This window comes from Heterocephalus glaber, unplaced genomic scaffold (genome assembly GCF_053883595.1).
Source record: "Heterocephalus glaber isolate CG9 unplaced genomic scaffold, H.glaber_assembly_v1.0 deba00001429, whole genome shotgun sequence".
Lineage (NCBI taxonomy): Eukaryota > Metazoa > Chordata > Mammalia > Rodentia > Bathyergidae > Heterocephalus > Heterocephalus glaber.
In genome coordinates, this window is record NW_028258294.1 from 23,353,396 (window position 1) to 23,374,424 (window position 21,029).

At 36.1% G+C, this 21,029-nt stretch overlaps 1 protein-coding gene across 8 annotated transcripts in view; it reads left to right on the forward strand.

Annotated features, from left to right (window-relative positions):
• Elmod1 (ELMO domain containing 1) overlaps positions 1 to 21,029 on the forward strand; it is a 61,008-nt gene that overhangs the window by 22,147 nt on the left and 17,832 nt on the right. For 2 of the 8 annotated variants that reach the window (XM_021237758.2, XM_087212161.1), the window contains exons 3-7: positions 7,494 to 7,564; positions 10,481 to 10,664; positions 10,969 to 10,997; positions 11,976 to 12,073; positions 15,266 to 15,395. In XM_021237758.2, the coding sequence (XP_021093417.1) occupies positions 10,520 to 10,664; positions 10,969 to 10,997; positions 11,976 to 12,073; positions 15,266 to 15,395 (402 nt within the window). In that variant the 5' untranslated portion in view covers positions 7,494 to 7,564; positions 10,481 to 10,519. The remainder of the gene's footprint in view (positions 1 to 7,493; positions 7,565 to 10,480; positions 10,665 to 10,968; positions 10,998 to 11,975; positions 12,074 to 15,265; positions 15,396 to 21,029) is intronic. The other 6 variants (XM_087212159.1, XM_087212160.1, XM_004856496.3 and 3 more) reach the window with 3 other exon arrangements.

A 21,029-nucleotide genomic window follows, 5' to 3' on the forward strand; every position in this document is an offset into this window, starting at 1 on the left:
AATCAATTTTATGATGATTTAGAATGGATACACAGGGCCTGGGATTTAGCTCAGTGGCACTAGGCCTGCCTGGCAAGAGCAAGGTCCTGAGTTCGATTCCTGGTATCAAAAGAAGAAAAAGAAGGGGTACACTGAGAATCTACCACTATAATTTTGCACAGATTAGCACCAAGGGTAATGAAACCAGTATATCCAGATATGTATTCTAATTTTTCTCTTTTAACTTGGCACATGTATTTTATAAATATTATTTGACATTATTTATGTGAAGGAAAAGCTACAATAATCAATTATACATCAAGAAAAAGGCTTGAGGGTCTTCATTGACCATTGGTTTTGAAATAATAAAAGGAGACTCAGTCATCACCCATCTTGACTATTGTTTTTGATTTTAGTTTTGTTTGTAATGCTTTCTTTATTGTTACAATATTTGAACTTAATATATATCAGTGTTTATGGAATTTGGAAGGCCAAGAGGGCATGGAGGTAATAATCCTGTTTTACAAATTCTATCAGATTTAGATTGCCTTTATTTCCTGTAGTCCATTCCCACAGATGTTGGAGAATCTTGGCAATCTTTTCATTTGAATCAAAGAGAAGGTTATGAAACATAGCCTGAATAAATCCGGTGTTGATTCTTGAGCTCAATAAATACATTATGAAGAATGAGAAGTTGATTCTTTTACTGTGAAGAATTCAACATTATTTAAAAGCCCACAGAGAGATTAATCTGTCAACTTCTGAGATGTTCTAGAATGAAATGCTCCATTTTCGGCCCCAGATGAATTTATATCCATTCTAAAGAAACCAGATTGCAGGAAAAAAATGAATTTTATTTTACATTTAAGATGCATGATACTTATCTTAGTCCATTTTCTGTTGCTATAACAAAATATCTCAGATCAAGTGATTTAGAAATACAAGTTTATTCAGCTCAGGGTTCTGGAGCATCTAAGGTTCAAGGTGGAGGGGCTATTGGAGACTCTGTAGGGTTCCAGACAGTACAGGGCATGGCACATGAAAGATCACCAAACTGGCTTTTATAACAGATCTATTCTCAAAATAACCCATTAATCCATGAATGAATTAATTCATTCATAAGAGCAAGGCACTCAAAACCTAACCTCTCTGAAAGGTTTGACCTGGTCCCACCTTTTAATACCTTACAGTGAGGATGAAATTTCAACCTGAGTGTTGGTGGAAACGTTCAAACCATAGAAATACCCAACTGGTCCAGCTCACTACCACCATCAGATATATTAATAGTATAACTATTCAGAGCATAAAACAATGGAGAAAATATTGATGTTGTTAAAATAATTATGTAAGATATAAGAAATAAATGCTACAAGATTAGTACACCTAGCCAAAGGGTGTGTTTTATACTGAGTGTAGATATGGAACACTGGATAAGTATCCCGTCATTACCCAATATGACTGTAGCCATGATCTGCATAAGAAGAAAATGGGATAAAATAGACAAGAAAGTATGCCTATGTGTGATCAGAAAAAGGGGTACTTTAAAAGCCCCAAATAAAACTAAGCCTTAGGATTCATTTTATAATTTATTTTATTAACTTTAATTCATTGATACATATTATACAGAGAACCCAAGACTTGTAGTGAAGACCTATTCCCTCAGCAAGATTTGGTTGTTTTGACATTATATTTTTAAGAATCATCACATTATTGATTTTGGAAAATTCTAATAAAGCGAATTTTAAAGTTATTCCACATAAATAATTGCTACCAATTGTCCCAGCCTCTGAATCTCAGGTTCTGTACTCTGTACCCCATTAATTTTTTTCCTCCTCGGGCAGGAGGATGAAATGAGGAGAGGAAAACATCTGCCAGGCTCAAATCTTTGTGGGAGGATCTGTGTAGAACCCAGCAGAATTTTCTGTCCATCCCACCTTTGAAGCAATTAAGGGAGAAAAAAAGTACTTTACTATTATGATTTGGTATAGAAAGACTTACCATTTGCAGTAATAACTATAGATTGGATTTTGTAAGTCATTCACACTTGACTAACATCTAGATCCACAGATTCAGTCAGTAAGCATTTACTGCTAATAATGCCAATATTATATCATTTTTATTTTCTCTTTATAGCAATTATAATGAAGCAGGACCTAATTGCCCATTTTATAGAGGAGGACAAGGAAGCTTAGCAAAGTTAAATAACTTGCTCAAAGGTCCACAGATATTTAAATGCAGCCCTGTTTCTCATAATTTCTGCATCATATCGCCCTCTCATGGTATGCCCACTGACAAGTTTTTGTGGATGATACAGAAAAGAATGTGAGATGATATCAGCTCCAAAGAAACATGCCTGGTAAGGGATGGTAAGGGCATGAGGGGTAAACAAACAAAACTACAGAAGATGTAAAGAGGAATGAGATCAAGGCAGGTTCCATGCATCTTTCAAAGTAATCTTTCTTGGAAAACTTCATTGAGATGATATTGAGGGAAAAGGAAGACTAAGACTTGTTGCTGTTTTTCAGTGCTGGGGATCAAACCCAGAGCCTCCCACATATTAAGCATGAGCTCTACCACTGGTCTATACCCTCAGACTCTTGGGACCTTAATATTTTTATTTTTATTTTATTTATTTATTTATTTATTTATTGGTGCCAGGGATCAAACTCGGGACCTTCCGCTTGCAAGGCAGGCGCCGGAATCACTGAGCTAAATCCCTGGCCCCTAGGAATTTAATATTTTTAAATAAACATACACATTGTGGGAGATGGAGAAGATGATGTGAACAAAGCAAAGAAAATATGATTAAGTCCCACAATACAAGTGGTCTGAGTTTCCTGGGTGTAGACTCTGTTTTGAATGGGTAAAAATAAATTGCAAAGATAAAGTTGGGGGCACTGCTTGGGTACTTTATAAGACAGCATAAAACAACTCAGAAACTTGGTAACATTTTTACCCCAATTCAGAGTAAACCACAATGGGAAGGGAGAATCAAACTTTTTTTTCTTTTCCAGCACATGTCTACTTTTTGCTTAAAGCCAGAAATCTAGTCAAATCTCATCACCTTACAAGTGTTAAAGCAAAGACCTAGAGAAAGAAGCAAAGTAATTTGTTCAAAGTCACACAGCTCACAGTTGCAAATGGGAAAAAGATTCCAAGTTTTATTTCTAACCTGTCTAATCATACTTTCCATTCAGCACCAACTAGAATTTAATTAGCTTCACTTGACTGAGATTAAGATGTAGAAGTTCTGAAAAAGGGAAGGATTGTGACTTTTGCACCCAAATCCCTTTCTCACTCTAGACTAGTATTTTTATCAGTTACCTATAGTTTTCACTTTTTTAGAACATACACACATACATATGTATGTATGTGTGTTTGTATGTATATAAAACACATGTATGTATCTACATATCTATCTCCATATCTGTACCTGTACCTGTACCTGTACTTATACCTGTATATTTTAATGCTGGGGATTGAACCCAGGCCCTTGCACATCCTAGGCAAGCAGTTTACCATTGAACCACACTCTCAACCATCATACATATATTTTTAATTATTTTTCCTTGCATTAAGACAAAAACTATTCCCATGCTTTTATTTTTGTTTGTTTCTTTGATTTGGTTTGGTTTTGGTTTTCTAAGACAATCTCCATAGATATTCCAAACTGGACTTGAGCTTTCTGTGTTGCCCAGACTGGCCTTGAATCAATCTTCCTGCCTTAGCCTCCTAAGTGCTAGGATTACAAGTATCCCCAGCCTCCATGTTCTTGTTAAAATCTGTTAACCTGTATCTTTTCTAAGAAATTTCCTGTAGGTGACCTCCCTGGTGCCCGCTTGTTGCCACTGAGCCATTTGCATGGGGTCCTTGTATAGCTCTCTTACCTGCATCCTTTCCACCCTGTGCTTCCCCTCAACTTTTCAGGGCCAATTCTTTGGCCACATCACTGTTTATTAATCCCCTCCTGCAGAGTAACAGATAAATCAACAAAAGCCATGGACATCCAATAAGTGTTGCTTTGAATTTCACTTCTGTGTCTATTGGAAATTTCCCTTTCGTTCTGAAATGAGTAAGGCATGCTGATTTTCCAAGCAGTTCTTGCCCTCCTTGAATAACAACCGCATGGTAGCATTCCTGTCCAGTCTCCAAAGAGGGTGCTTTATCTCCCCTCTCTCTCTGAAACTCTAGAATTATCTCGTGGTTTTTAACATTTTGTTTTTCTTATCATTTTTCTTATTAGACTGTAAGGACCTGTGGACAGGGTGTCACATGACTTGCGATGAAATTAACTTCTTGGTTCATATTCACTTTTCCCACTGCCACAATACCCACTCTTCTTTCTTTATGACATTACTGTTTTACTTTGTTTATGTTCATTTCATTGAAGGAATCAGTAAACAGTTATCTTTTCCACTTTCTCCTCAATGCATTTCAGATCTCTTTCCTCTGGATCTTTACCATGACAAAAGTTAACTTATTTATAATTCTGATAGTATTCTCTAACCTGAGGGGTTATAGTTTTAAAAATTGTATTATTCAACAAATCTATAATAATAACAGGCCCATTCCTTATGTCCTGTAGAAGATTTTGAAGCTTATAATGGATGATGGAGTGTTAATGTTACCCTTTGATAACTATGTAGTATTTATATATTCATTTAGTTTTGGTTATTTAAAAAATCTTTACCAATAAAAATTTACATTTGAAATTACATTTAAATATTTTTAAAATGTCAGTGTGTAACATGTGTCCTGCTTTTGCTCATAAATATTATCCAAAAATCAAAAGAGGTTTGATTTTTAAAAATAAATCTTGTAAAATAAATGTATTTAAGAATCAAATTTTTAATTTGAATAATGACATCACTAACAAATTAAGATAAACCTGTGTCTCTTTGTCCTTGAATGGAAAAGAATAAACGATTTATTATTTTAATTATCCCATGTTCACCTATTATTCTCTAAGCTCACAGATCAAACTTCCCTGGAAAATAAAGATAGTGACCTTTATTATAGCAATAGAATTTGTAATAAAATTGATGTATAATACTTATCCATTAAACCCCTTACTTTTTGCTTTTCAGAAGGCATTGTGATCTCTTCAGATAAATAACGGGAAAGAACATGGGGTCTCACTCTACCTGGGTGCAGGGTCTTGGCATCTCCCCCTTCTCTGTGGGAGAGTAACTCTTGTTTCTTTGTATGATGTTCTATTTCTTGTTCATGTATCACATCCCCTGCAGTTTGTCTTCTTGGTAGAAAGTTGATCATAGAGTTGGTCCTACTTACTAGGCCACACTTGTTGATATATTAATTCCCTAATTGCCAGTGCCTCTAATCAGGAACTTAAATGGAACAACTAAAAAAAGTTTAAGTCATTTTAGAAAGTGTGTGTAGTGCTGGAAACATTGAGCAGCTTGCTCTTCTTTGTGGCCATTTAGATAAAAAATATTTCATTTGGCAAACTGGATTTGAGCCAAGAAGTGGGAAGTTTTTTGTTTTTTGTACATCTGTTTTCACACCAATAGTGTCCTTCTTATTTATTACAGGATTTCTTCAAGCAAGAATTGACTTTCATTAGCACATTCATTGAAATTGTTCAAAATAAGTCACTTTTCTCTTATTATTACAAAAGAAGACACCAGAGTCACAAATTTAAGATGGTGGAGTAGAGTTGCACTTACAGGTACCCATACCCGGCACCCTCAGGCGAGGTGCTACATTAAGTAGTCCTAGGTGAACTTCCTGTTTCTGAGGCACCAGCCCTGATGAATGGATTCCTCTAACAAAGCAGCACAAGACAGAGTCTCACTTTTATTTGGTGGCAGAGAAATGATTCATTTTGAATAATTTACATTGGGTGGCTATTCTGGTTCAAGCTAGAGAATGAATATTAAATAATAAACGTGATCGTAATTGTTTTATGGAAGAAGACTGCTGTGAACTCATCCATAAACTTCACTCTGCAGCATATTAATAAATGGCAGCAACAGCATATTAATAAATGGCAGTAACAAAATATTGGAAATGGGACATGTGTAGCCCTTACGATTGAATCAGATTCTCCCCAGACTTGAGCTAGACATTCATCTTAGGAAGGCATCAACTTTTTTTGGAACACAATCAAAAAGCTGAAACAAATGCAAAAAACCTGCTTCCTATGCATGTAGTGACTAGAAATAGGAGATGATGATCAGTGCTTTCTCCTCCTCATCTTCAGAATTTAATAATTAGAATTTAAAATTCTAAGACCTTAGTAGTGAGTTGAGCATCCTTCATCAGAACTGAGAATGCTAAGCTAGTATTAGGAAGAAAACAAATAAACATTGCCTCAGTTAAAACTCACCTTTATTAATTTGCTGTTTCAAGTTGACAGAAAAGGGCAAGAAGAACTACAATCACCTGGCTTCAGGTGGTGGAGAGGTTATGGAACAGAATGATGGGATGAGAGTTATGCACAAGAAAGCACATGAGATCTGTCTCATGGGGTATTTGAAATGCCTTCTCTCAGAGAAAGCACACAGAAACATAAGGGCATAAAACAAAGGAAATTAAAAAGATTAAAGGATACAATAAATCTAAATTTATTTTAGATTCCCCCTTCCCTCTCCTCCCCTCCCATCTTCCTTCTTTCCTTTTTCTACTTTCCTTCCTAAACCCACCACTGATTAGCTTGAATATTTATAGGTCTATTTCCAAGTTTCTCTTTTTCAGGTTAAACATACCAAACAAATTTAACAATCTCTCAAACTATTTAACTATTTTTATTGTTCTGCTTTTGACCTTCAGCAGTTCTCCCATGAACTTTATGATTTAGGGCCTAACATAGGTCCAAATGATTTAAGACATGAGCTCCTGGAAGTATTGGTAGAGTCATCCTGACTTGTGTATATGGAGGTTATGCTGATCTGGTCCTTTCATGAGGAAGCAAGTTGAGTGTTGTTTCTGTCAACAAAATAAGACTTCCACAGTGAGGGTAACTGTGGTGTTTGCATCTCTGATCATCCCTTGCTGGACCAGATTTATGACCTAAATGAAAAATAAAGTGTATCTGTCAATACATTGATTTGATGATGTGGATTGAAAAATATAGCATTAGCATACCAAGAAAATATACTTAGCTATGAAGCTACCTGCTTATTTACCTATAGCATAGCAAGATGGCCTTTTATGAAGTATTTATCAGCAAGTTCGCCCATTAGAAAAGTAAGGGAGCCAGCTGGGCATGGTGGTGTGTACCTGTAATCCCAGCACTGGGGATTCTGAGGCAGGAGGAGCCAAGCGAGTTTGAGGCCAGGCTGGACTGCACAGTGAGACCCTGACTCAAAAAAAAAAAAAAAAAGAAAGAAAGAAAAGAAAAGTAAGGGTAATTTGAAAACTATACTTTGGGTAATAAATAGCATTATCAGGTTTGCTGACCTTGAAATTCCAGAGGGTAAACAGTGTATAAATGTCATTTCATAATTTAAATGAGCATTTCTTTTTCATGCTTTGTAACATTGTTTTTGTAGGTATGGGAGAGGGATGTCATACTATTCAGAATGGTGAGCCCTTGGAAATGATGCTTCATCCCTAACACCCGGTATGGAGTTCTGCTGGGTTCACCATATTTGGCAGCATGAGCGTCCCCAGGGGAGTTTTAAAAAGGAAAAGATAAAAGCAAACAGAGCATGGGATCTCTTTTCTCCTTTTATGTAAAATTGCCTTGATGCAAAACCACAACACATGCATTTTCTTATATACAAGGAGGTTGGTGGGAGAAATTATAGTTGGGATCTAGATCACTGTACATAAAAACACTCTCTGCCAGCTAGGTTGGCATTTCTGAGTCTCAAGACACATCTTTGTATAGACTTTGTCATGGGAAAAACATTCTGTGGCTTAATTTGTACCCTAAGTAACGCATATACAAAGATGCACTCTGTGTTAGTCACCTTTCCCTTACTGTAACAAATAACTGAGATAATCAACTTAGAAAGAGAAAAGATTTATTTTGGTTCACAGTTCTGGAGGTTCCAGTTCTGGATGGGTTGACCCTATTGCTTTTGGCCTGTAGCAAGGCAGCACAATGTGGTAGAAGTGCTTGGCAGAGCAAAATCATTTACCTCATGGCCAGGGAGCAAAAGAGAATGAGGAAAGGCTGGGTTCACACAGCTCCCTTAAAAGGCACACCCCCAAGACCTGATGGGCTTCCGCTAGGCCCTTGAAAGGTAGCCCTCAATAGCACCTCTCTGGGAACCAAGCCTTTAACACATGGGCCTTTGGGGGATTTTTAAGACTCAGACTATGGCCCTCCATAAACAGTCATCTGAACCCTTTTCACTAGGAAGATTTAGTATTACAAAAACCTGATAAATGTGGTCCCACCTGTGCAACAGTCCTGAAACACATTTAAAAGGTGCCTTCATTTAGGTGTTGGCCCACATGAGGCTGACTTGATGGAAAATTACACATGGCAGGAGGCTGAGGCAGAAGGATCGCTGCAAGCTCAAGGCCAGCCTGGGCTACATAGTGAGTTCAAGGCCAGCCTAAACTACATAGCAAGATCCTGTCAAAAAAAAGGAAAGAAAGAAAGAAAATTGCACATAAACAGATATGCAAAGCTTTTATCTTTGGATTTATAATAGGATAATGACTCCCAATAATTAGTAGCATTACCATTTGGCTAGGGACCAGTTAACAAAGATGTCACTAAATCTTTTTTCTGGCATAGTTATCCAATAGTCAGAAAATGATGAACATTTTCCAAGAGAACAAGTTGAGATTTTATAACTCCTCTCACTTGTCTAATTAAAATGTTCCACTAAATTTATTTTTAGGGTTACTTTTTTTTGGAAGCTGTTAACCTAAATCTTAACAGATCTTAGAACATATTTGACTGGGACAGTTGAATGTTAGACTTTACAGTATAGTAAATCAATTTTTTGTCTTTCAGCAGAATTTGGTTGATTTCATAGTAACTGAGTACACAGAAATTTATAGGCACTTTTATATTGGATTTTGGTGGTTATTTTATACATACTCATTTTCATTGTAACTTTCATTTTTAAAAAATAATACAAACATTATAGAAGAAAAAATATGCTTAATAAAACATTAAAATTGCTGATAACTTTATTATCTAGTGATACCACTACTGATATTTTTGTTGTGTATCTGACCTATCTTTTTTAACCCTTGTTTAAATATCACTATTAATTTTTTTATTTTTTAAAGGAAAAATATGTCATTCTATACATATGTCTTTGTAACTTTTTTTCTACTTGATAAACATATCATGGACATTTTCATATTATTAGATATTCTAGGACATAATTTTATTCCCATAAAAGTGTTCCATTGTATTACATACCAGCTTTGTTTATCTTTTTCCATTCCCTCAGCATTTATGAGATATAGACCCTGTGTCTTTATTGAAATAGGACTGTTAAAATTTTAATTTTTAACACAATCTTGTCTAAGCTATTAGCATCAGAGTAATTTGAACAAATAAAGACAGCCAATGTATTGATTCATTTGGGGAATAGATTACATTGTTGAAAGTGTTGATTAACTGCTTTAATTGATCTAAATGACCCTGGATCACATTACTTTAAGAGCTGGGGAGAATCAATGAACGTTTGAGAAAAAAAAATTTTTAGAAATGATACCAATAAGAAGTAATTAAAATAATTTTGCCTCCTAGAAATCACAGTGTGAAGGGACAGTGGGTTGAATGTAAGTTCTAGGTGACAGGCCCACTTTGTCTCAAGGTTGAGTCATTTTGAGTCTGATCACTAATTCCTAAGTGCGTTGAGATGTTATTGGACTGAGGTAGGGTGTACAGTAAAGAAAACTTTCTTTAGCAAAATCAAGAACAGACTTCTGTAAAGGTAGAGTTTCTGAAAAGTTTGAATCAGAGAATGCTTTCACCTCTGAGGAGAATCAGAGGTCCCTGAGTCCATGGGGAGGCTTTCCAGCAAATGCAAGGAGTGTCAGGACCAGTTAGCAGAGAAGGTAGGTGGCCACACAGCCAAGTCCTACAGAGGACCACAGTGCCTAAGTGAGAGCAGAGGACAGGGAGAGATGGGTGGAAGGGAAAGAACAAATAGGTATGGCAGTGGCTAATAAATAAATGGCACTTGAAAACAACAAGGGAGAGCTGAGAGGCTGTCCATGCAGGCAAGAGGATAGGACTTTCCACCCCCTGCTTAAGAAGAGGCAATTTTAGCACAAACAATATTAAAAGATGATGTTTTCAAGGAACTGGTTTATTTCCAAGATGTTTTAGGTGAAGATGGGAAATAAAAGATTCCAGTGCTTCCCTGTCAGTTTGCTGGAATATCAAACTTACTAGAACGGGGCATTCTGGAGCTGTGTGCAGTCATAGTAAATGTAGCTTCTGTAAATGAAGTAACACAGGAATAGAAATTATGATTGCAAATCTCAGAATCTAACCTCTGATTTTTTTCTGGGCTTTTTGTCTTGCTGGTGGTGGCTGCTTGCTCTTCTCTTCCAGAGTTCTATTGGAAGGGTGCTGTCTTTTATTTTTCACAGAATGTTGATCCAGGTGTGCCTGTATTTTTACTGTAAATTTTTGTGGCGCTGTCTGAAATTTGTCATGAGGAAGCTAACTGGAAGATGTGAACTGCAACGAATCTGTTACAGTACTAAGCCTGGAGCTTCAAGAACCATGAAGATCGGTAAGCATGATACAAAGAAATAAACACAATGCAGGGTTGTTTTGTTTGTTCATTTTTACAATACTGGGGATTAAATCTAGGGCCTCTTGAATGCAAAAGTTCTCTATCAAAGAGCTATGTCCCCAGGCATTTTTTAAAAAATTTTACTTTGGGACAAGTTCTCTGTAAGTTGCCCAGGCTGGGCTCAAATTTTTGATGCCCTTCTAATTGGTGGAATTGAGGATACAATTTTATATTTCAGTATAGTAATTTTAAACCAATTATACAGGATAAATTTTGAATGACTTTTTTATTACTTTAACAGAAACTTCACTGAGGGATTCAAAAAGTAAGGTACGTAAAATTATTTCCTTGTTTTTTCAGCAACTTTTCATAGGCATACCTATATTATGAAAAGTAAACATTTTAAGAAACAAAAATATATTATTGACTAGAAACTAATGCAAGCTGAGAAAAGAGAATCATTTGTCCATAATAAGCCAATATACAGTTTACATGTGAATTTCTAGGCAGATGTATTGCTTCATTGTTGAATTAACCCTTTATTGTTTGGGGTTTTTTGACACAGAGTCTCACTTATGTAGTTCAGGCTGGCCTTGAACTACTGGTGATCCTTCTCTGTCAGCCTCCTAAGTGCTGAGATTATAGGCATGTGCCACCATGCCAGGAGGCAAATTAATCTTTTTAAAATACCTCTTCCAAAATCATTAAAAATTCCTTGACTATAGGAGCATCATTCTCTAGTATTTTCTCAATATCCAAACCATTTAGCTTTATGTTTCAGATTTCCGAATAAAATCAAAGAAGCCACTATGTTAGCTTTTATAGCACATAGTTGAACATCCTCATAAAAGAAAACAATGTTTTCTTTTTTAAGATTCTTGGTAATTTTCTGTTAGTATTTAATTTTGACATCCTTAAGGCTAGCTTCCCATGTGCCTGACTCTTCAGTATAAACATGATGTCCATTAACAAAGGGAATTAAATTGGGCAAGGAAAAGAAAATTTAACATTGCAACATAAGTAGCTTGAAGCAGAAGACAATAGTAAAAATAAAACCAAAACCTTATGTATGTCTGCTCTGCATTAAATAACTTTAATTAGGAAAATAACTTAATTAAATAACTTAATTATCCCTACCCTAAACGTGAAAGTGTCAAATTCATTAGAATTCAAGTACACTAAAGCAATGTTTGCTTTTAGCTTAGATCTTCATATAGAAGCTCAAACAAGTTCTTGTAGCCTCCATCCCAGTTGTCTACTGTTTAAGCCATTGATGAAATGGGGAACTGATTGGAACATGTTTTCCAGCTGTTGCAGACTTCAGTGAGTGTTCACCCTGATGCCATTGAAAAAACTATAGAAGACATCATGGAACTGAAAAAAATTAACCCTGACATAAATCCACAGTAAGAATATGTTTCATATGTGAGAAATGTAGAACCTAAGCCACATAGCCACATATTTAGTATTAGTCTTTCTCCGTTTCACTCTCTCTCTTGCTCTCCTTCCTTCTCTTCCTGAAATAATCATCTGCAGCTTTTGACTTTCAGATGAAGAGTAAAGAAAAACCCGTGCTTTTTCATGTTTGTAAATGGCAGTTGTGGTGTATGCTTATGCATCCAGAATGCAATGAATATAAGAAATGGGATGGATGCCCTTGATACTGGAATAGGAAATAAAGGAAACTCATTCATCAATGCTCTATGTAATGCCAATGTTTTACATTAACTGTAAATGTTCAAATCATAAATGCACCTAAGCTGATTCTGCTCCATCTAGAATATTCCCTCAGTTCTCTCATGAATATTCTTTCATGACAGGCTGATAATCTTGGAGGCAGTTCCTACCTGCTTGTCAAGAAGACAGGCATGTGTGGGAGGAAGAGATGGTTTTTCTATGAAGACTTTAAAACTTTATAATTTATTCTGCTCATCTTGGAAATGTTAAAATGCACTTGGCAATGTTCATGACATTTAAATTTAGCTTTATATGTTCCATTGAGTACAGGAATTTTTCAGTAAAATGTGGGGCTAAGGACATTGGGTAGAATAAATTACAAATGCAGATATATTTAAAGACTGCCTTAGGTTGGTAGCTATCAAACTGTCTTTTAGATCTGCATGCATGAGAACAGATGTTACCACTCAGGAAGGCTTTTAATTCCCAAGGACAGGGAGCTGGAGTTGAAGGGAATTATATAGCATTCTTGGCATAGGTCTGTCTCTTGGAAGGATTCTAGGTACTAACTGACCAGCGGTTCATCACAAAAACTCCACTTGGTTCTGGTCTCCACAGCATTCTTCTGAAGTCATTTCAGCGAATCAGCTGCCTTTTCCTTAGTCAGTCATTAAGATTGATACAATTATGCAGTGAATGTATTTTTTTAAACCTTTTGACATATATTTTACTCTAGGCAAGTGATAAGAAGGCAATTCACTCTAAATTCGGTTGAATGAAAAATTTAAGACTATAACCGGGCATCAGGAATATATTAAACCTATAGTCATAGTTAAGAGATTGAATTAGATATGACAGCAAATATTTTCTGTATCTGTTCTATCAAAGTTTTGTAAGTTGTACTTAAAAACATTTCTTTTACATGTATTCTTTTGATTTCCTTTAAGAAAAGCTATAAGTAGTAGTGCTTGTTGTTATTGTTATTGGTTTTTTTGTTGTTTTGTTTTGGTACCGGGGAACGAACTCGAACTCGGCACCTTGCACTTGCAAGGTAGGTGGCAGAACCACTGAGCTAAATCCCCAGCTATTGTTGTTATTTTAACATCTCAATCTGGATTCCAAACCCTTTCTCCCCAGACTTATATTGACAAAACCTGATATAAAATACTAAGTATTTTTCTGAGAAAACAAAGAAATAGGAGGTTAGAGATGGGGAAAACTTTTTAACTTATCAAGCTATTACTACTAGTAACCTCACTTTGTTCTAATTACATTTTAAGTGCTACTTGTGGTGGTATGAAAAATTACTATAGAGAAAAATCTAAATGACTTTCTTTGTTCCCTTCTCTTATTTCTTCCATTTTTTTTTTCTTCCCAGCAAAAGTAACTCTCTTCTCTGTTACACTGATTTTCTGGGTGACTGCTAAAGTGATTTTCTGGTTACCCTTTCCTAAATTTAAATATCTAGCTTTGGGGGCTATGATAATAAGTAATTATAAAGGACATTTAATTGTACACACAACTTTAAGCTTTGTATTCCTGGGTTGTCCAACACGGCCCTCTGTGTTTGGAGTAGATACATATGATCCTTTAAGACCTGTTCCCCCCAATTTTAGATTTAACCTCTATGCATCTCATTTACCCCCAAGAAGAAGATGATGTCACTGTTATGGTGATTATAATGACCACCACCACCACCATGACAACAAAAATGTTCAAAGTGAGTGAGTAAAGTAGGTGCAAAAATATATTGGACAGTATCAGGTGAAATTACTTGTGTTAAACTATTTTTGAACCCCAAAAAAGTACATGACTAAAGAATTTAGCAAGAATTAATAAACATGAATTACTACCTTCAGATTTTAAAATACCATCAAAGAAGTACAGGGAGAATAAGAATAATTTATATGATAGTAGTTTCTATGCAGAAAAGATCTTTGTGATTAGTCACCTGTTTAATAAACTTGAAATATTATGTGACTGCTTAGAGAGTCCATTGTACCGTATGGCACATTCTGATAAGAAGTGATGGTCCTCTGTGTGTTTGCTTTCCAGACTGTTTCCTGTTCCATTGATATGTTTTCAGGGGGATGTTAATCAAATAGTATGCATTCAGAGCAGACAATGAGCAAGACAGTAAAGTATCTGAAAACCATGTCCCATGAGAGGGAATTGAAGGAATAGGGGATATTTTTAAGCCCTGGAAATGAGACTAGAAGAAAGAATTGCTGTCTTAAAATAAGTAGTCATGGCAGGGGAAAGGTAGAAATAAATTTGCTTAGAGGACAGAATTTGAACCATGGGTAATATGCAAAGCAGAATTGTTTCAGCTTTAAAAAAAAAGTATTCAGACAAGTAGAGTGCTCGGAATGTGGTAGGAAATCTTATAGGGCTGTGGCTTCTCTCTTGGTACTACCAGAAATATTCTCAAGCAGATACTTTGCTTCATTTCATTTTGAAAAATTTCTTTTGCAAACCCCCTGAAGGCAGTGTCTGTCTCTGTCTCTCTCCCTCTCTCTCCCTTCCTCCCCATAATCCCCATCCTCAACCTCACTTTTGTACCTATCCTTCAGAAATGATTCTGATTTACCAACCTAGGGTCCTTAAATGATCTCTAAGAACCTATTATTACTGTATTTCTACATCTTACTTTCATAAAGAGTGGCCTTGTTTTTTAAGCCACATTTGTTATTCATCTTAAGAAAAAGCCAGAATGAGAGAAAGATTTAACCAGATTATACAACTATCCATGCAGAGCTTCACTAAGACTTGTGCCTTTATTAAATGGATCCCATTTGAGCAATTTCCTGACTATTATATTTATATGAAAAGATCTATTTCCTCATGTCAAGTGGACAAATGCCAAACATACATGTTTTGTTTTTCTTTGTGTGTATTTCTTCTCTTCTTGAACACCTTAGGCTGGGAATTTCTCTTCAGGCTTGCCTTCTGCAAATTGTGGGCTACAGAAATCTTATTGCAGATGTGGAAAAGCTGCGCAGAGAGCCCTATGATTCTGATAATCCCCAACATGAAGAAATGCTTTTGAAGGTTGGTCCTTGTAGTTTATTACTTCACTCATCAGCTGATGTTTGCATGCCCCTGCCATGGCCCCAGCAGCACTCTAGATGTTTGGGACGTATGGGTGAGTAAAACATGGGCATTGTAACTGGTTGATAAGGCCGAGAGTATTCCTGCTGATTCAGAGGTTGCTGGTAAATTTTTCACCAGAAAATTCATATGAGAAGTTAGCTTGAGAGCCAGTTTACTTCTGGTATCAGAGAAAACATCAGAGTTGACTTCAGAGGGCTCTCAGATTTGCCTCATGTTTATATTGTTTCTCATGTGTTGAAAGTCAACAGGAGAAAAGCATTTGTGAAAGAGTGTCCTGGGGTTTTCACTTATGACTTTTAATACATATCAAAGATGAACTTCATTTCTGCTTAAGCAGTAACCCTCTAGGGAAATTACCCAAGACCATAATGTTGATTATTTATTCATGTAACTTGAATGTTCAAAGAGGAGGTAAAGGTTTATATTTGGCATATTAAAACTGTGGGAATATAACATGGAATCATAAATATCCTGGCTCACCTTAAAAGAAAAGAAAAGAAAAGAAAGAAAAACATTAAAAATCTTATAGGGAGTTGGTATGTGGCTCAGTATTAAACTGCCTTGCCTACCATGGACAAGACCCTGAGTTCCATCCCCAGCACTGGAAAAAATAAAACAAAACAAAAGAACTATAAGATCTGATGTGTACTATGTGCCATTACTAAAACTTTCCCCCAAAAAAACTGAATTTTGAATTAAAGGAATTACCAAAGAAAAAATTGAAACCAATCTGTTAACTTTTAGAACTACTTATCTGAAATGTATTATACATTCCCTTCTGAAAATAGATGCTTTTTAGGATGAGAGTGCTTCTTTGCCTCTTCCTAGAATTCAAAAAACAGTAACAAAACTGGTTTTTTGTGTGAATGAGTTTATGTTTTGTGTATGGAAGTACTTAGATAATCATTTGTCTTTACTAATTAGTGTTAGATCTGATGTGAGTCATTAAAAATTAAAGAAGCCTCATTCTTGGCAATAGTTTTTCTTCTACCTTTTTCCTCTGTTTAGTTTTAGCTAACCTACTAGCTGAATTCTATCTCCTTTTTTTTTCCTGACCATTTTCTGATGGAGGTAGTCAAGCTCAACAACAGTGGGAATAAAGAGATGAATGAAAGCAAAAAGAGGTGATAATTAGCAGGCTGGTTGCAGTGCAGGAACAATTCATTAGAATGGCTGAGATGCCTTGAGAATTACTAATGCCATTTGGGTGCCTGCTGTAACATCTTTAGATGATCTGTTGTATATGTGCTGGGACACGGTAGGTTTCCATTTACCCGAGTGAATTCATGAGTTACTGTAGGATATTAGCTACATGTTAAGAACCATTATAAAATTATTTTATCAATCCTTATGGTTTCAGTATGTATGTGTTATCATTTTGATTGTCACAGATAGGTGAGCAAAGTAATGCTTATTATCTTTATTTTTAGAAGTGAGAAAACAAGCATTTTGGTCCAGTTTCTGATTCACATATGTAATTCATATTAAAGCCAGGACTGTCCACCACTGAGTTAGGCGCCTTGAAGAAAGGCATCTTTTCTGCCTTCAAGTGGCTTGCAATCTAACTGGGATATATTCTGCATCTACAGAAATCCCTAAATCTTATCCATAGAACACCCCAAACTATCTCTCAAATGTTTTTCAAGTCCATTGTTTTATTGTAGCCATCCTCTCCAACTTGGGCTATTATAGCCTTGTAATTCTGCCACTAGCCATTAGACTTTTCCCTTCTATCTTCTAAAATACTGCTAGAGGGATTTTCCTAAGACACAGATTGAGTTATAGTATTCCCTAAATTAAAAACCTCAATTTTCCTATGTCCTATAGTAGAAAACCCATGGACCTCAGCATGGCATTTTGGCCCCTTTCCAAAGTTATTTCCTAAGCTGCTTCTTTTGCATCCCCACTAAATAGTTCCACCATGTGTCATCAGTCATTATGACCTAGAATAGGCTGTGTAAACCCCTATTCCTGGGAACTCACTGACACTGTTATCTCTGCTCCCCATTATTCTTACAGTGGAAACCAGCTCATTTCTTAAATCATTATTCACTGAAGTCTCCAAGCAAACATGGGAGTGGGATCTTTATTCTCCTCTTGAGCTTATATACATTTCAAGTATGATAATGATAAAAGCAGTAATAATAAAGCATTCACTGAGTGTTTGGTATGTACTAGTCATCACAATAAGTGTTTTACATCATTTTTCATTTAGTTGTCACAATAAACTTGTGCTATACTGCTGCTATCCCATTTTTCAGATGAGGAAATTGAGGCCAAGCAATTAAGTGACTGTGCAAACTCACATAGTTAGAAAGGGCTTTTAACTACCACACTAAATTATTTCTTGAGAGAGAAACCATGCCTTGTGTTTTCAGGGGCTGACCCATGGCTTGTGATTAAGCTTCTTCATTTTAAAGGTGGATAACAATACTCTTGCTACCTACTGCACAAAAATTGTTTAGAGCAAGAGTCAGCAAACCAAGACCTGTGGTCCAAGTTTGGATTGCCACCCTCTTTTTTTCCCCCCCAATACTGGGGATCAAATTCAAGACCTTGTACTTTCAAGGCAGGCGCGGCACCGCTGAGCTAAATCCCCAGCCCTGCCAGCATATTTTTATAAGTAATGTTTTACTGGAACAAAGGCACATGAACTCATTTTTGTATGGTCTCTGGCTGCTAAACTACTACCAAGGCAAAGTGAATTAATTACAGCAGAGACCATATGCCCTACAAAGCTCAAAATATTTACCATCTGGTCCTTCACAAAGTTTGCTGGCCCCTGGTTTATAAGCTCATATAATACATTGCCAAATTGTTCAAGTGTTTTGCTTTATAAGAGGAGGAGGGAATTATCAACATTGCTACTTACAGTCCTAAAGTACAAAAAAAAAAATCCAGATTTTATCATCATTTGAACATAGGCTGGGATTAGGGTGAATAATATCACCATGTTCATATAGCACTGTTATATGAGTTATCCAAGTAGATATTTCTATTAAAATTTTTCTAACCAGATTAAAATGAAGGCAAATTTTTAGGTGGATTCATGCACTTAATAGAAATCGTATAACCCAGACCTCATCTCTTCTCCTTTCTGAGGGAAAAACACAGTCCTCTGGTGGCCACTGTGAAAAGCTTTTCCATGAATGCTCTGGCCCAAGGGTGAATGAATGGCCTCCCCCTTTCTGTTCTGCTGGAGACCTGAGACAAGACAGAAGTGTCCAAGTAGGCTGTGGAAAGGCTTAGAAGAGAACAGCCCAGGCTGGATGACAGTCTGGCTCAGAGTGCAGCTCCCACATCTGAAGCTCATCTTCTGTCTCGGTAGCACTCTTCCTAACCTGCTGCCTCCCCAGTGCCCCACTCCCACCCCACTTCCCTCGCCCCATCGCCAGCATTTGGCAGATGGCTTTGTAATAACGTCACTCCCAGTAGCAGGGTCTTAGATGACTAGTCTTCTCAGAGCCCCCCACTAAAAGCCTATCACCTGAATCAGATTTAAAGTCAGCCTCCTGGTGCAAGAAATGACCTTACCTTGCAAGGGCACCCTACCTCCTACACTTACTTTTTCAGAATAAAGCCAGTCCATGAGAAGAGAAATACCTCAAGACTTCTTACAGGAAATATACACAGAGTTGTACTTCATATAAGGATTTCAGCACAATTGGCTTTCATCTTCTAGGAAAGGGACCCTTTCTAAAGTAAATGGGATTAACAATTTAATGAGGACATATTTTAGCCATTAGTCTAGTCTGCCATGATACATGAAATTATTAAAATGGAATTTCTTTTTAAAGCATTTTATTATTCAAATGTTTTACTCTTCTACCTAATGAATGAGGTTTATAACCTACCTGTGAAGTGAAATGCTTGTTTTTACCATGTTATTTCACTACCTGGATGAAACCAGGTATTTATTAACTGTGTAGACTCTGAGATTACTTCAAGTTATTATTCAAATGAATGTTAAGAACTTTACATTTTGTTTTCTTTTTTCTGCTTGTCTCCATTGTGACAGTAATCAAATCAATTCCTAAAGGATTTTTAAAAAGTTACTTTTTCCTGTGGATTTTATCTGGTCTCCCATTACCTAATCTCTTCTGATAAAGTTGCTGGTTTTATGGGTGCAGAGTACTAATTCTTCTATGTATATATAAAAGGAGATTTTGTATGCCCATGTTTGATATTTTGCTTTCAAGCATAATAGATTTACTTTATTTTTTCCAAAGTTTTTCTCTTGCCCTTTAGATAAATTGAATTTACCTACTATGGTACTGACATAAAATATTGTATAATGTCAGTAGTAAGTAATTTAGATGTGTCTAAAATAACTATAATAAAAGAAAATGAACTGCAAATTTTTAATGTTTTAGTATTTTCTGTCATCAAATATTATGTTTTATACTATCCCAGATATGTGGAAGTTCACCATAAAGCAGAGAAGTTTGTATTACTGCTCAGTTGAAGCTTTAAAATCCATAAAATATATAATAGGCAATTTAGAAGTTGAATTATTTTTGAAATAGTAATAAGGAAATATAACATTTATGTTTATACTGTGTCTATAGTGAAGATATGACATTAAATGTTTATAGCCTAAAAAGTAAATATGCTTATATGTCCAGGTATATTAGGAAGAATACTTGAAGCTTTACATATTTATACAACTATCGATCTCAATCTCTGTCAAGTCATGAGATAAGCTAAATCTAGCTTTCTAGGAAGCATTTAATTACCTAAACCAGTGTATTAAGCAGTGAAGAGTAAAACATTTAGAGTTTATATTTTCCCATTAGTAGATAATTGATTTTAATTAAAATTCTTTGAGGTAACTCTTAAAGATATTATATTATAAAGATAATATATTATAAAGATAATATATTTCATGTTATAATGAGGACTACTGATATTCCTTTATTCAGCCATATGATAACATTGACTCTCACTCCTTTTTTAGCCAAGCCCTAAGAAATGATACTCTGGTCAGTCCACTTTTCTTTTTGTTAACAGTGCTGCTAAAAGTTTTGACATAATGTTAGAAAGGCATTTTCTGAGGAGTTGAATAATAGATGACTTCAAACTTCTCCTTGTTCTCCCTTTCCTTTTCTACTCTTAAATATTTTAGATAGCTCCAAATAGCTTTGGGGAGGCGGGTTATCATGCCTGATTCAAAAAGTTTACAGCACTAAAATATATAAGCCCACACTCTGTTGCCTTCAGAGCAAGGACAACTCTACTTGTTGTGCAGCCTCTGGAAAATTTCACTGTTTACTTCTAAGATGAGAGTGAAAGGGCAAATAACCTCTTACTTTTATTATGAAACAGTGTTGTTTTTGTTGCCACCCAGGCTGAAAAGATTTTGAGTATCTCTAGTGATTCTTTAGCCCATACTTTGAGAGCTTGTTTGAAGGTTCTCGCAGGGAAGCACAGCTACTTGTATACCCTTGACCTAGGGTGGTCATCCTCCTCAACCTCAACTTTGCAGCTTCGGGAGGGACGCACACGGAGCAGTGAGGGAGGAAGGGGACACCTGCCTGGCCAGCCAGATCAGCTGAATCGACCCTGATGTTC